This window comes from Mastigoproctus giganteus, chromosome 13 (assembly GCF_048544385.1).
Source record: "Mastigoproctus giganteus isolate SK-2022 chromosome 13, ASM4854438v1, whole genome shotgun sequence".
NCBI classification, from domain to species: domain Eukaryota; kingdom Metazoa; phylum Arthropoda; class Arachnida; order Uropygi; family Thelyphonidae; genus Mastigoproctus; species Mastigoproctus giganteus.
The window spans coordinates 151,475,539-151,489,462 of NC_143587.1; the positions used below are offsets into that span (position 1 = coordinate 151,475,539).

The 13,924-nt window shown below is 37.5% G+C and overlaps 1 protein-coding gene across 5 annotated transcripts in view; it reads left to right on the forward strand.

The window, feature by feature from the left end:
* The window catches only part of Pfrx (6-phosphofructo-2-kinase/fructose-2,6-biphosphatase), a 345,736-nt gene that overhangs the window by 177,898 nt on the left and 153,914 nt on the right, over positions 1–13,924 (forward strand). For all 5 annotated transcript variants that reach the window (XM_090387942.1, XM_090387944.1, XM_090387940.1 and 2 more), the window contains exon 10: positions 11,908–12,012. In XM_090387942.1, the coding sequence (XP_090244068.1) occupies positions 11,908–12,012 (105 nt within the window). The remainder of the gene's footprint in view (positions 1–11,907; positions 12,013–13,924) is intronic.

Genomic DNA, 13,924 nt, shown 5'->3' on the forward strand with positions numbered 1-13,924 from the left:
GGTACCCATAGACTGGAGATGTGCAAATGTAACCCCAATTCACAAAGGAGGATCAAAGGCTGACACAAGTAATTATAGACCTGTTAGTTTAACTTCTGTTCGAGGTAAATTAATGGAGGCACTGGTTAAAGAAGCACTGCAGGATCATCTAGACAAGAATTCAGTTATAGCTCAGATGCAGCATGGTTTTGTTAAGGGCAGGTCTTGCCTGACCAATTTGATTGGATACTATGATGTAGTCACAAAAGAACTGGATGCAGGAAATAACTTTGATATTATATATTTGGATCTTAGAAAGGCTTTTGATACTGTTGCACATGGAAGGCTGCTGCACAAATTGGAGCAGTGTGGCATTGGAGGCAAATTGCTGCTATGGATAAGGGCATGGTTGAGTGGCAGAAGACAGAGAGTGGTAATCAATGGACACAGCTCAACGTGGACTAATGTTATTAGTGGAGTTCCTCAGGGTTCAGTGTTGGGTCCGTTGTTGTTTTCGGTGTTTATGAATGATATTGACGATGGGATATCAAGTTTAATGTCCAAGTTTGCAGATGATACAAAGGTTGGCAGGGTTGTTAAGGACACCACTGATGCTATGCTGCTGCAACAGGATCTGGAAAGGTTGAACAGATGGGCTGAGAGGTGGCAAATGAAGTTTAACATTGACAAATGTAAAGTACTACATATGGGAAACAGTAACCCCAGAGCAACGTATCAACTCTGCGGTACTACACTGACAGTGGTGGAGAATGAAAAGGACCTGGGGTAATTGTGCAGGCAGATATGAAGTTCTCTGAGCAGTGCAGACGAGCTGCAAGAGTAGCTCATGGTGTCTTGTCAATGATATACAGGAATTTTTCTAGCAGGGATAAGGAGGTGATTATTCCCTTGTATAAGGCAATGGTTAGGCCACATCTTGAGTACTGTATACAGGTCTGGAGGCCTCATTTCAAGAAGGATGTAGAGCTGCTGGAACGGGTACAGAGAAGGGCAACAAGATTAGTGAATGGAACAAAGGGTTGCTCTTACGAAGAAAGGCTTAAGTTTTGCAAATTACAGAGTCTGGAGACTAGGCACCGGCGAGGTGATCTGATAGAGGTGTATAAGGCTTTGAATGGTTTGAGCATGCTCAATGCCAATGGGATTCTTCATCTTGCTCAGAATAATCAGCTCAGAGTGCATAAATTCAAATTGAGGAAGGACGGATGTCAGATAGATGTGCGGAAATTTGCCTTTGGCCAGCGGGTGGTTGGTTGGTGGAACCGACTTCCATCACTTGTTGTTGAAGTTGATAGCCTAAACAAATTTAAGGCTCAACTGGACAGGTATTTCGAGCAAACGGAGGGGTGAAATGGGAGTTGTTTTTTTTTTTTTTTTTCTTTTGGCTGATGCTGAATAAGCTTGCTTTCTTTCATCATATGCCAATGCTAAAACCATGATTGCATTATTCCCCTCCTTAGGCATCACACCTTTTCTAATGCATTTTGTGAAGTCTTGTCAGTTTTTGTGTCACGTCTCTTCCTCCCAATTTTAGCAACTCTACAGTAACTTCATCTTTCCCCAGGGCTTTCTGATTCTTCACTTTCAATGCACGTTCTACCTCATTAGGAAGGATATCGGGTACATCGTATGTGTTACTAATTTGTGATCCATCTTCCCCACTGCTGGCATCATTCCCTTGCTCCTTGTATAATTCTGTAGTCTTCTGTTATTTGAATTATGTCTTCTCTGCTATTTATAAGTAACCATTGGTATTCTTCAGTTTCAGTATCATTTGTCTTTCTGTATTCTGCTCATGGCTTCTGATTTAAGTCCTTTGTTTTCCCTTAATTTTCTTCTACTTTTCTTGTGTTAAATCTTTTTATGTCCTCTTAGTCTCTTTCTAATGATGGCTTTGCATAACTCAGTATACTCAATTTTTTCCTTGTCAGTGTTTATCTTGCTCTCTGTTTGTTGTCTTCAGTTCATCCACGACAAGTGTTTCTTGACTAATTTTTTCTTCTTTGGATTTCTTTTGGGCTTTATCGCTTTCAGAAAGTTGTAATATTCCTCGTCGATATCTTGGTCCTGAGCCATCTGCAGAAGCTCAAACTTGTTCTTAGGTTTTATTATGTCTTCTCTGCTATTTATAAGTAACCATTGGTATTCTTCAGTTTCAGTATCATTTGTCTTTCTGTATTCTGCTCATGGCTTCTGATTTAAGTTTTTTTTAAGTACATACTACCTTTTCTCCTCTTCTGTTATCTCAAATCCCTTCGTATTATTTACTCGGGTCAGTTTTTGCCTTTCTTTTCTTACATCTATATCAGGTGTGCACTTCACCATTTTGTGATCACCTCCAACATTTACCTTGTTTGGGATGGTAACATCATTCATGATATATCTTCTGTTAGTGAGGATGAAGTCGATTTCATTAGTTGTTAATTCAATTGGCTCTTCCATGTCCATTTTCTGTTCATCCTTTTCTTGAAAAAAGTGTTCATTTTTGAACACTTTTTTTTTCATTCATTTTTTTTTCATTCTTTCCTCTTTCATTTCTTTCACAAATTCCAAAATTTCCTCTAGTTCCCCTTTCTTCACTGTTTTGTCTCTTTCCAACCTTAGTATTGAAGTCCCCCATAATGATAGTGTAGTGGGTTTTCTGCTAGTCTAGAACCGCAGTTGCCAACCTTTCGGACCTCGTGGACCACTAAACTCAAAATTTTGAATTCCGCGGACCACTTCCATGATTTTTTCCATAAAAGTAATATTCTAAATATGAAATGGTACTTGCACTTGTGTTTGCACTCCAAGTTATTTGCAAAAAATTGGATATCATTAATGTTAATATAATTAATAATATAATGGCCTTATAATGATAAAAAAAGTATAATAAATAAACACAGATATATTCATTATGAAAAATGCAAAATAAAACATTTTAAATTTCATTTTATTAAAAAAAGAATTAACAGAAACAATTAATATTAACAATTATCAAATATCGAGTGCACCTCGACATAGAGGTGTATAAAGGATTAATTATAGCAAAATAATCAGTATGACATTTGTTGCTGCTTGTTTGAAATAAGCTGTTGGATTCTTGACTCCAATGATGTTACTGCAACACGGAGAGCCGTTTGTATTTCTATCCGACAGCGGTACTTGTTTTTAATTGCCGTAACTGATGAAAATGTCTTTGCACACATATGTAGTTATGAATGGAATTAAAATTTTGATGGCCTTTTCACTCGGTACTCACTTTTTACGGAAAGCCAAAAATGAGATCTTTTTAGGGACGAGTGGAATTTACCTTTTGAGACTGTCGTCGGATGATAAGATCGATTAGGCTTTCTTTTTCTTTCATGTTCAAATTACTATCCTTGATTTTCGCCGAAAATGGATCTATTATCCACGTATTTCCATGTCTGGGGTCCTCTTCCTTTGGGTAATAACGACCAAAAGAGTCAGTGAGTGACTGTAAGTGCAATCGAACAAGAGTTATTACCTGTCGGTTGAAATCCTCCTGTTTCATATAATCATCAAAATTTGGGAACATTTGCAGATCTTCTTCAGCCAACCGCATTTGCCACAGCAATATCTTCCTTTGAAATGCATCCATTTTGCCTCACAGTGTGAACACGTCCGTAAGCTGTCCTTGCAAGGACGTGTTCAGCTCGTTTAACAGAGAAAAAATATCTGCCAGGTATGCGAGCTTGGCTAGCCAATCATTGTTGGAAAGAGATCATGGAACCTCGAATTATTTTGCTGCTGGAAGAATAACTTGACATCGTGGCGCAGGTCAAACAATCGGGTTAGTACTTTGCCCCTCGACAGCCATCTCGCCTCAGTGTGAAGAAGAACATGAGTATACTGAGAGCCCATTTCTTCACAAAGTGCCTCAAATATTCGAGAATTGAGCGCTTTGTGGCGAATTTCGTTTACAATTTTAATTACATCAGAGAGGACTTTGTGCAGTTCTGGTGATAATCTTTTCACCATAAGTTGCTCACGATGTAGAATACAATAAGTAAACAAGATGTCTGGGTGTCCAACGTCTTTCATTTTTGCAACAACTCCTGAACGATGTCGAGTCATGCTTGTGGCACAGTCTGTGCATATCCCAACATGTTTCTTCCATTCAATACTGTGTTTCAGGAAATAACCATTAAGTGCCTTGAAAATTTCAGAGCCTGTTGTTCAATCCGACAAGATTAGCAAACAGAGTTCTTCCTTTAATTCTCCTTGGCAATCAAACCTCACAAAACAAAGAACTGCCTTGTTAGTTATGTCTGTTGATTCGTCAAGTTGAATTGAATAAAACGTAGAATTTTTCACAAGTGCAATCACTTGATTTTCAGTATCTTCGGCCATGTCTTCAATTCTGCGCTTCACAGTGTTAGCGGACATAGGAATTCCTTTCAGTTTCTGGACAGCCTGTTTCCTCAAAACCTCTTCACGGTTTGTAACAAGCAAAAGCTTAATTAATTCTTCTCTAATTGTATACGGCTTTTTACATCTCGCGATTTGAAGTGCTATCAAATAAGATTTTACTAAGGACACAATCATTGTTGCTAATGAACTTTTTTGCTTTTGCAAATTTTCATGCATCAATTGGAAGTATTCATCTGGCTTTTTAGCTAAATCTGGGTGTTTTGACTGCAAGTGCCTGCCGAGTTTCGAAGGTTTCATGGCATCATTGGATAAACGCTCAGAACATATAATACAAAGCGGCTGTGGATACAGTTCACTTCCAGGTTCTTGAATAAATCCAAACTTCAAGTAGTCTGCATCATATTTTCTTGAAACTTTGAACTTTTTTTTTCTCTCCGCCTCCAGTTGTAATGTCCTTCCTGATTATGCCTTGCGGTGGCTGCGGAGGCTCTGATTCATTAACCAGCTAATGACAACATGATGTATTACCTAAGAAGTGCAAAATGCTTGCTTGTTTTTTTCTCACTCATTGGGGTTATTTTATTTGAATCTAAAACCAAACAAGAAACAAGATAGTTATCAAACTGAAGCATCTTTGATGCCATTAAATATCACACTGCACAGTTAAAATAAAAATATCACTGGTCACTTACCTAAGAACTGTGAACCGCACCGTGCCCAGGCTAGGCCATCGATTAGAAATAGCTTTCTATATTTTTTTTACAATAAAAGCATCGCTAATACTGGATATTGCACTGGGCCTTTTATAAACATGCAATGTAATAAGGCAAAAACTGCAAAAGAGTAGAATCAGAATATAATGAAACATTTTAATAAACACAAAAATTGCAAATATATTCAGATTACTCTGCGGACCACCAAAATTCTCTCGCGGACCACCAGTGGTCCGCAGACCACTGGTCTAGAAGACTCAATTTCTGTGTACATTTCTTCACCCTCTTCATCATCATGGCTCGATGTTGGTGCATAAATCATTATAACCTTTAGCTTGTATCTCTTAGAAATCCTGATAGTAAATAAATAAAGAGTCTTGACACCCTTGGTGATTTACTTTTGAATTCCAAAATGTTGTTTTTTTATATCTTTATGGACTGGAAAGCCAACTTCACTTTCGCTCCTTTCACTGTTTCCATTGGTGTGCAGCAGATTTCCACTTGATAAACTTATAAGTGATTCATTTCTTCTTGTTCCAGACCAATGATATTCCAATTCATATTTTCTAATTCCTTGTGGCGCCTCCGTAGCCAGCTGGGAAGGAGCAATAGTGCATAGCACACGCTTCTTGATTAGACCGGGGTTCGAGCCCGTCACCACCAAATACGGAGGATGCAGAAAGGTCAGGGAATGACCACCGCATATCCCGGAGCAATATGGCCTTAGTTGCTAATGCTCCTAAAAACCAAACAACAACAACATTCTAATTCCTTTTCCAGCTTTAATATCCTGTCTTCACCGATAGCGATCTTACATTGTAACAGACCAAGTTCAGTTTCCATGCATGGCAGCCTGGTCGTACCCAGAGATTTTTAGAACCCTCTGATCCCACTCTGATCCTCCTGCTGCCATAAGAGGGGGAGTGAAAGCTGCTGGGGACTGACGGACATTTGTTTCGTCATGCTGTCGGGTTTTGGTCTTTTTCTTTTCGCACTGACCAGGTGTCTTGAAGAGAACCACTCAACATGTTCGTTGTTACCTAAGTGATGTAGCAAGGCTTACCTTCCAGAAAGGGCCCCTCCGTAGCACACGCTTCTTGATTAGACCGGGGTTCGAGCCCGTCACCACCAAATACGGAGGATGCGGAAAGGTCAGGGAATGACCACCGCATATCCCGGAGCAATATGGCCTTAGTTGCTAGTGCTCCTAAAAACCAAATAACTAACTAATTAACCATCCAGAAGGTGTGCACGAGTGGATTTTGTTTTAGCTAATGTACTGTAATATGCACCTGCTATTTTGTTTCACTCCATTAAAATATTTATCAACTCCAGTCAATGAGACTTGTTGCTGATGTCCTCATCCATTGTTTCATTTATTTTATGTGCCAGTGTGGCTCTTTCTGCACATTGTTCTCTTCAAATCAGTTGAATTCAAATTCCAGTGAAAATTATAACTTGTATGCCCAGTGGCAGTTACATGCAAATATGTATGCACAATTGTGTATAGATATTTGACCTCTCATCTAGAATAAGGGATATAAAAACATTTCTCTGAAAACATTAGTTGACAGCAGCTCCCAAAAAGATCAGTTTTTGAGAGCTGCTAAATTGACTTTTTTAATACTTGAAAAATATTGATATTTCTTATTTTTGTTTCATATTAGTAATGCACTTGTTCTTATGTTGATCTCAATAGTAATCTTCTGTGCAATTTAGGAATGTAGTTATTATTAAAGGGATTTTATTATAAGTTCATAAAATATAAATTTTGGCAATGCAAATGCAATCTCATAATGGTAAATATATCACTTAGTAGATAACATCATTTAAAGTAGGGTAGTAAGTATGTACTGCCAGAATAATCTGGATGTAGTGTAGCATTATTATACTTGTTTCTCTTACTTTTATTCAGTATCCTTAAATTTAGATGAATTATGTCTGAGGCATGATTCATCTAAATTTACAGGGTGGCAAAATACTCAAAGTAGACGGAATACTTTGGCTCAGGAGACAACTTCCAATGGTAATTTTGTAGATCAGCATTTTACAATGTGCTCTTCCTGTTGCCTCTTTGCAAGCTGTGTTTAGTCTGTCATGATACAGCTGAAGATGCCTTTGTGTGTTAATTTACACTTAACCCCAAAGTGGTTGTGTAAATTCGGCATTCTGATGAGCTTATATGAGGGCTTGGAGAACAGGGTTAATGCCCTCGAAGGAATAAAAGATAGGAATCCATCAAACACACAACACAGTAGCATCGTCATTGGCAGAGGTCTCTGATCCCACAGTAGATAGCAATTACCGGTGACTCTTCAAGGTAAAGAAAATATATTGTGTGAAAAGGATAGGTGGAATTGGACAAGGTATGTCTAATGATGTTGTAGAGCACCTGTCATTTTTAAGGGTTCAAAGGGTGATATTGCTATACACATTGGTACTAATGATATTTCGAATAAGATCTGAGGATTTACTTGAAAAACTGAACAATGTGCACAAAAAATTGCAAGTTAGAATTAATTTTTAAAGTGTCTGCAGTTCTGCTGAGAGAGAGAGAGAGAGAGAGAGAGAGAGAGAGAGAGAGAGAGAGAGAGAGAGAGAGAGAGAGAGAGAGAGAGAGAGAGAGAGAGAGAGAGAGAGAGAGAGAGAGTGAGAGTTTTTACAGGAAGGAATGGTGCCTCCGTGGGCAGGAGCAGCAGTGCATAGCACGTTTCTTGCTTAGACCGGGGTTCGAGCCTGTGACCACCAAATACGGAGGATGCGAAAAGGTCGTGGAATTTGACCACCGCACATCCCCAAAGCAATATGGCCTTAGTTGCTAATGCTCTTAAAAACCAAATAACAAACAAACAAAACAAACAACGGCAGATAAAGTTAATTCTAGCAATCAACCACCCACTGAAAGCAGCAAACCTACTCACATCTGTCCTGCAACCATCATTCCTCAGGTGCCTAGTGTACAGATGCTGTAATTTACCGAACTGAAGACTTTCTTCGTAAGAGCACTCCTTTGTAATAGTAGTGGTGGTAGTGGCATGTGATGCAAGAAAGCAAGTGTATGAGCTTATGCAGCATCAGACAATAAAAAAAATAAAGAATAATTAAAAAAAAAAAAAAAATTATACAATTCCCTCTAAATGTTTATCCAGTTCCACAAAGACAGATGGAAGTTTGTTCCAGTAATTAACCACCTGCTGGCTAAAGACAAATTTCCGCACATCTATTCTTCATCTGTCTTTCCTCAATTTTAATTTATGCCACCTTAGGTTCGTAATCTGAAAAAGTGGAAGAATCCCATCAGAGTTCAGGGTACTCAACCCATTCAAGGCCTTATACACCTCAATCAGATCACCTCGCAGGTGCTTAGTCTCCAGCTGCTGCAATTTGCAGAATTTAAGCCTCTCTTCGTAAGAGGATCCCTTCATTCCCCTCATCAATTTTGTTGTTGTTATTTGGTTTTTAGGAGAATTAGCAACTAAGGCCATATTGCTCCAGGGATATGTGGCGGTCATTCCCTGACCCTTCCGCATCCTCCGTATTTGGTGGTCACGTGCTCGAACCCAGGTCTAATCAAGAAGCGTGTGCTACACACTGTTGCTCCTGCCCACCTGGTTACGGAGGCGCCTCAGATTACTGATCAAAGTCTGTTAGCAACACAGGGTGCCCATGGAACCATCTGTAGGTAGGTGTTTGGAAACAGTTAAATTTCAAGATGTTGGGAGTCATGCACAATGACTAGGGATGTGATCCAATTTCAGAATGCAAAAAGAATAAACCCTCCTGAAATTTAGTGCACATTGGCTCGGTGCAGTGAAGTGTGCATGTTGACATGTCTACTAGTAGGTGAAGAAGCCAAAGAGCAGTACTGAGGATTCTTCTTAAACAGAACAAGCATACATCACAAAACCTGGCTATGGAGGCACCTTCAATCAATTTTGCTGCCCTTCTCTATACACGCTCAAGCAAATCTTCATCCTTCCTAAAATGAGGCCTCCAGACCTGGACGCAGAACTCAAGGCGTGGCCTGACCATTGCCTTATACAGAGGGATAATCACCTCCTTTTTCCTGCTAGCAAAATTCCTGTATATCATTGACAAAACCCCATGACCAGGCTTGGCAGCCTGTCTGCATTGATCAGAAAACTTCATATCTGCCTGCACAATTAATCCCAGGTCTTTTTCATTTTCTACCATCTTAAGTGTAGTACCATACAGTTGGTACATTTCTCTGAGGTTACGTCTAATCTTGCATTTGTCAAGGTTAAACTTCAGTTGCCATTTCTCAGCCCATCTGCCCAAATTTTCTAGATCCTGTTGCAGTAGCACACTGCCATTACTCAATTAACAACCCTGCCAACCTTGGTATCATCTGCAAACTTCAACACTAAGCCTGATATACCTTCATCAATATCATTTGATAAATATACAAAAGAACAGTGGACCCGACACTGAACCCTGTGGGACTCCACTAATAACATTAGTCCACGAAGAGCAGCACCCGTTGAGTGGGAGAAGACCTTCTGTCTTCTCCCACTCAACCATCCTTTTATCCATTGTAGCAAATTACTCTTAATACCATTCTGCTCCAATTTGTACAGTAGTCTTCCATGCGCAACAGTGTCAAAAGCTTTTCTGAAATCCAAATATATGATATCAAAATTATTTTTTCATCCAGTTCCTTTGTAATCACATCATAATATCCAATCAAATTTGTCAGTCAAGACTTTCCCTTAGCAAACCCATACTGTCAGAATTATTGCTGCAGTCTTGTCTAGATGATCTTGCAATGCATCTTTAACCAGTGACTCCATTATTTTTCCCGGAACAGAAGTTAAACTAACAGGTCTGTAATTATTTGTCACCCTTTGATCCCCCTTTGTGAATTGGGGATACATTTGCACATCTCCATTCCATGGGGACCTACCTTGAATCCAAAAATGCTCTCATAATTATGAATAAGGGTTTGTTTACTTCCTTTGCTGCATTCCATCCATCCATCCATCCATCCCAGGTTCCTTTCTTATGTTTAACTTCAACAATTTTTCATCCACTTCCTCTCTCAGGTATTACAAAATCATTTAGCTACTTGTTAGAGTTTGATAAACTCTTGGCCTCCACTTCCCAATAGAATTCCTTATGTGTGAATGTCAATGTAAAATACTCATCCAATTTGACAGCTACTTGAGCAGGATCATCAATAGTGAAACAGTCTATATCAAGTGGACCAAACTGATTCATTCCATTCCATCTAGAGTTTACTTAAGTAAATAAGTCTTTTTTTTTTTTTTTTGCATCCTTTTCCAAAGAATTCTCATAATCCACCTTCACTTGCCTATTCTCCTTTTGACTTGATTAGAAACTAGTTTATATCTACCATAGGATTCTGTATCACCTAATAATTTATATGCATTCCATGCACTTTCCCCTCTCTGCCATGAGTCTCATTAGTTTTTCTGACTGACATTTAGGCCTAAACCTTGAACAGTTTTCTTTGTTGTTAATGTCCAAAGTTGTTTTATTTAGAAATTGTAAAACATTTAATTCATCCTTTGTGAATCAAACTGTGATAAGGGGTGCTGTTTTTTTTTAAAAAGAGGGGTTATATTCAAAAGCCCCTCTTTTTATAGGCTTCATAAAGGTTACTTCATGGATAATTATGTTTGCACTTTAAATCTTAAGGCACATTATAGCCAAAGCAGCTTATGCACCATAAAACCCCCCACAACAACAACTTTAAATCTTATAGAGTTTACTTTTTTGCTTTGAGAGTTGACACAGCCTCAATAGAATTAATTTTTTAAAGACAAGGAGGTGACTAGCTTAATGAATACAATGATAGATCACTGGAAATTAATGTTTATTTTTGGGAGAATGTTTTACCTTGGGTAGAGACAGAATAGTGTGTGTTTTAAAAGGATTAAAAACTGTTTATCAAAAAAATTGATGTAACTTTGCATATGTTGGTAAATGTTTGCACAATACTTAAGCTAGTTAAATTAAATTGCAATGGCCACTATTACCATTTAGTAGTGCCAAGATACTGATATTAAGCAGCAAACTATTCTTTTGTAAATTTTTCTTTTGGTTATATAACTAAAGGCTTCTGTGAATTCTAAAACATATTGACATTTGCTGTGGTCTCATGTTATTTGAAAATACGCCTCTATTTTTTATTTTTTAATGTTTTTTTTTTTTATCAATACAAGTCATGGGGAATCTAGACTTGCCATGCCTGTGATGTTCTGGAGGAAACCCAAAGGGCATATATCAAGCAGTTACACTACTTCTAATCTATTTAAAGAACTTTTTAGGAACAAAAGAAATACTCCTTATTTACATATTTTTAGAGGATGCAATTATCTTTTATCACTTAGGTTCTTTATAGATGTATTGCCAATCCTCCTGTTTAGTTTTGAATATGGATAACCAGTTGTTTGCTTTCAGGATTAAATGTGTCTAACTGCTTAAAACTTTATAACCATCAAATGTTTAATGAATGACAAGGAAGGGGGGGGGTTAAAAACAGGGTTTTCAGAAAGGTAATAACTATTAAAGTAAAAATAGCAGGGTTTTGTTCATTTCTGATTAACTGCTTAAAACTTTATAACCATCAAATGTTTAATGAATGACAAGGAAGGGGGGGGTTAAAAACAGGGTTTTCAGAAAGGTTATAACTATTAAAGTAAAAATAGCAGGGTTTTGTTCATTTCTGATTTTTTGTTATTATTTGGTAATCTTGTAAAATCTTTTAAAAAGATCTCACTCTGTCTATTAGAGAAGTGTAATTTGGTATATTGTTAAATTTATATTTTTTACATAGGGCATATGTGAAGAGATGAGCTATGAGGAAATACAGGAGAAGTATCCAGAAGAGTTTGCTGCTCGTGACCAAAATAAATTTCACTACAGATATCCAAGAGGAGAGGCAAGTATAGCTCAAGAAATAAATATCGAAGAATGAGTGTGTATTGTTGGTGTATTACTATCAGAGAGTGGTGACTGTAAGTTCTGAATATTTGATGTTTTTTTTTTTTTTGTTTTTTTATGAAAACCCCAAACACGAAAGGTATCAAAACCTATAGTACTTAGTACCGTGCATGGGTTGAAAGAGAAGTATGGGGGAATGCAGGAAACTTTGCTCTAGAGACTAAACATGGGTTTCACCACTTCAAGCCTCTAATAAGCAAAGTGGTGGTATTGCACCGGCACCTCCTATTCTATCTTTGCAGAAAAGATTTATTATTTCACTGAACTGGCTTTCAAAATCTTAAATGCAGTGAACCAGTTTGAGGATTCTGTTTATGGTGTATAATGAACTCTTTGTAAGGAACCTGTTTTGGTTTCGTGCAGTACTACAGTTTATACTCTTATTTAAAAAAAAAAAAAAAAATTGCTGAGCTGATTATCAGACAGATATACTATAAATTCATCCTGTATTTTTCTATTTAAATTTGCAGAATTAGTGAGTGATGCTTTCGGTGGAACTGGCCATTTCTTATTATATTTTTATTCAGCTATTTTGATGTTAATTTGTTTTTCCATTTACGTTGTTTGTTAGTTTTTTAACAACTCTTTCACTTAATGAATGTATTGCAGAGTTGCATACTTAGAACATATATGTTATTTGATACCTTGCTTAACTAATAAGAGGGCGCCTCCGTAGCCAGGTGGGAAGGAGCAGCAGTGCGTAGCACACGCTTCTTGATTAGACCGGGGTTCGAGCCCGTCACCACCAAATACGGAGGATGCGGAAAGGTCAGCGAATGACCACCGCATATTCCCGGAGCAATATGGCCTTAGTTGCTAATGCTCCTAAAAAAAAAACCAAACCAAATAGCTTAACTAATAAGCACGGCTCTTTTTTTTGTTTTTTTTTTTTAAGGCTTGGACTTTTATCTTGATAGTGGAAAACTTCGGTACATTTGAGTTCTTCAGAATTTTTAAAGAAAATTTAATTCCACTTCTATTTGAATTGAAGTGTTCAACTATTTTGACGTTAATTTGTTTTTCCATTTACATTATTTGTTAGTTTTTTAACAACTCTTTCACTTAATGAATGTATTGCAGAGTTGCATACTTAGAATGCATTAATAAGAATAATATTTTCTGACAGAATACAATATTACACATCTTTTGAAAGCTTGGGCATATATTTGATAGAGCTGTGGTCTCAGTGCTGTCAAACAATTTATTTGTATACTAGTATTTCTTTTACAGAAGTGTCTGTAGTGCTATGAAACATGCGAGCAGATGTCTAATATGTCTAGGTGGTTTTTGGACATTTTCTTTGGAAATGATTAAGAACATATTTTTTGCTACCAAGATTAAAAAAAAAAGCCATTGAGCCCAAAGTTAAGAGAAATCATAAGTGCGGCTATGCTCCTAGTTAAAAAAAAAACCTATAATATTTCACAGAATGAAAAGGTTTTTAATCTAATGAATAACAAATTTTGGTGATCCTTTTAATAATCTGCAGGAACAAATTAATACCGAAGTGCTTAATACCAAAGTGCTTTCAGTTTCTTATAGTAGGTTCCATTTTATGTCACTGTTTTAGGGAAACTAATTTGCGATGCGGTATTAAACAGGCAGCAGGAGATGGCAGTTATGTTGTCTTTCATTTACACATATAGCACCAAAAATTAAGCCTGTACATTCTGGTTTTGCAAAATTTGTAGGCATAATTTGCCTATTTACTCTTCTGAATGAGAAAGTATTGTACAAGGGCGATTCTGAAAATATGCAGACTGGCAACACTGCTTCATTGCTATGGAAATGAGTGAAGAGTTTGTGGTCTAGGAATGTGCCCCCACCTTTTCTTAGTTAGTTTGTGCAAG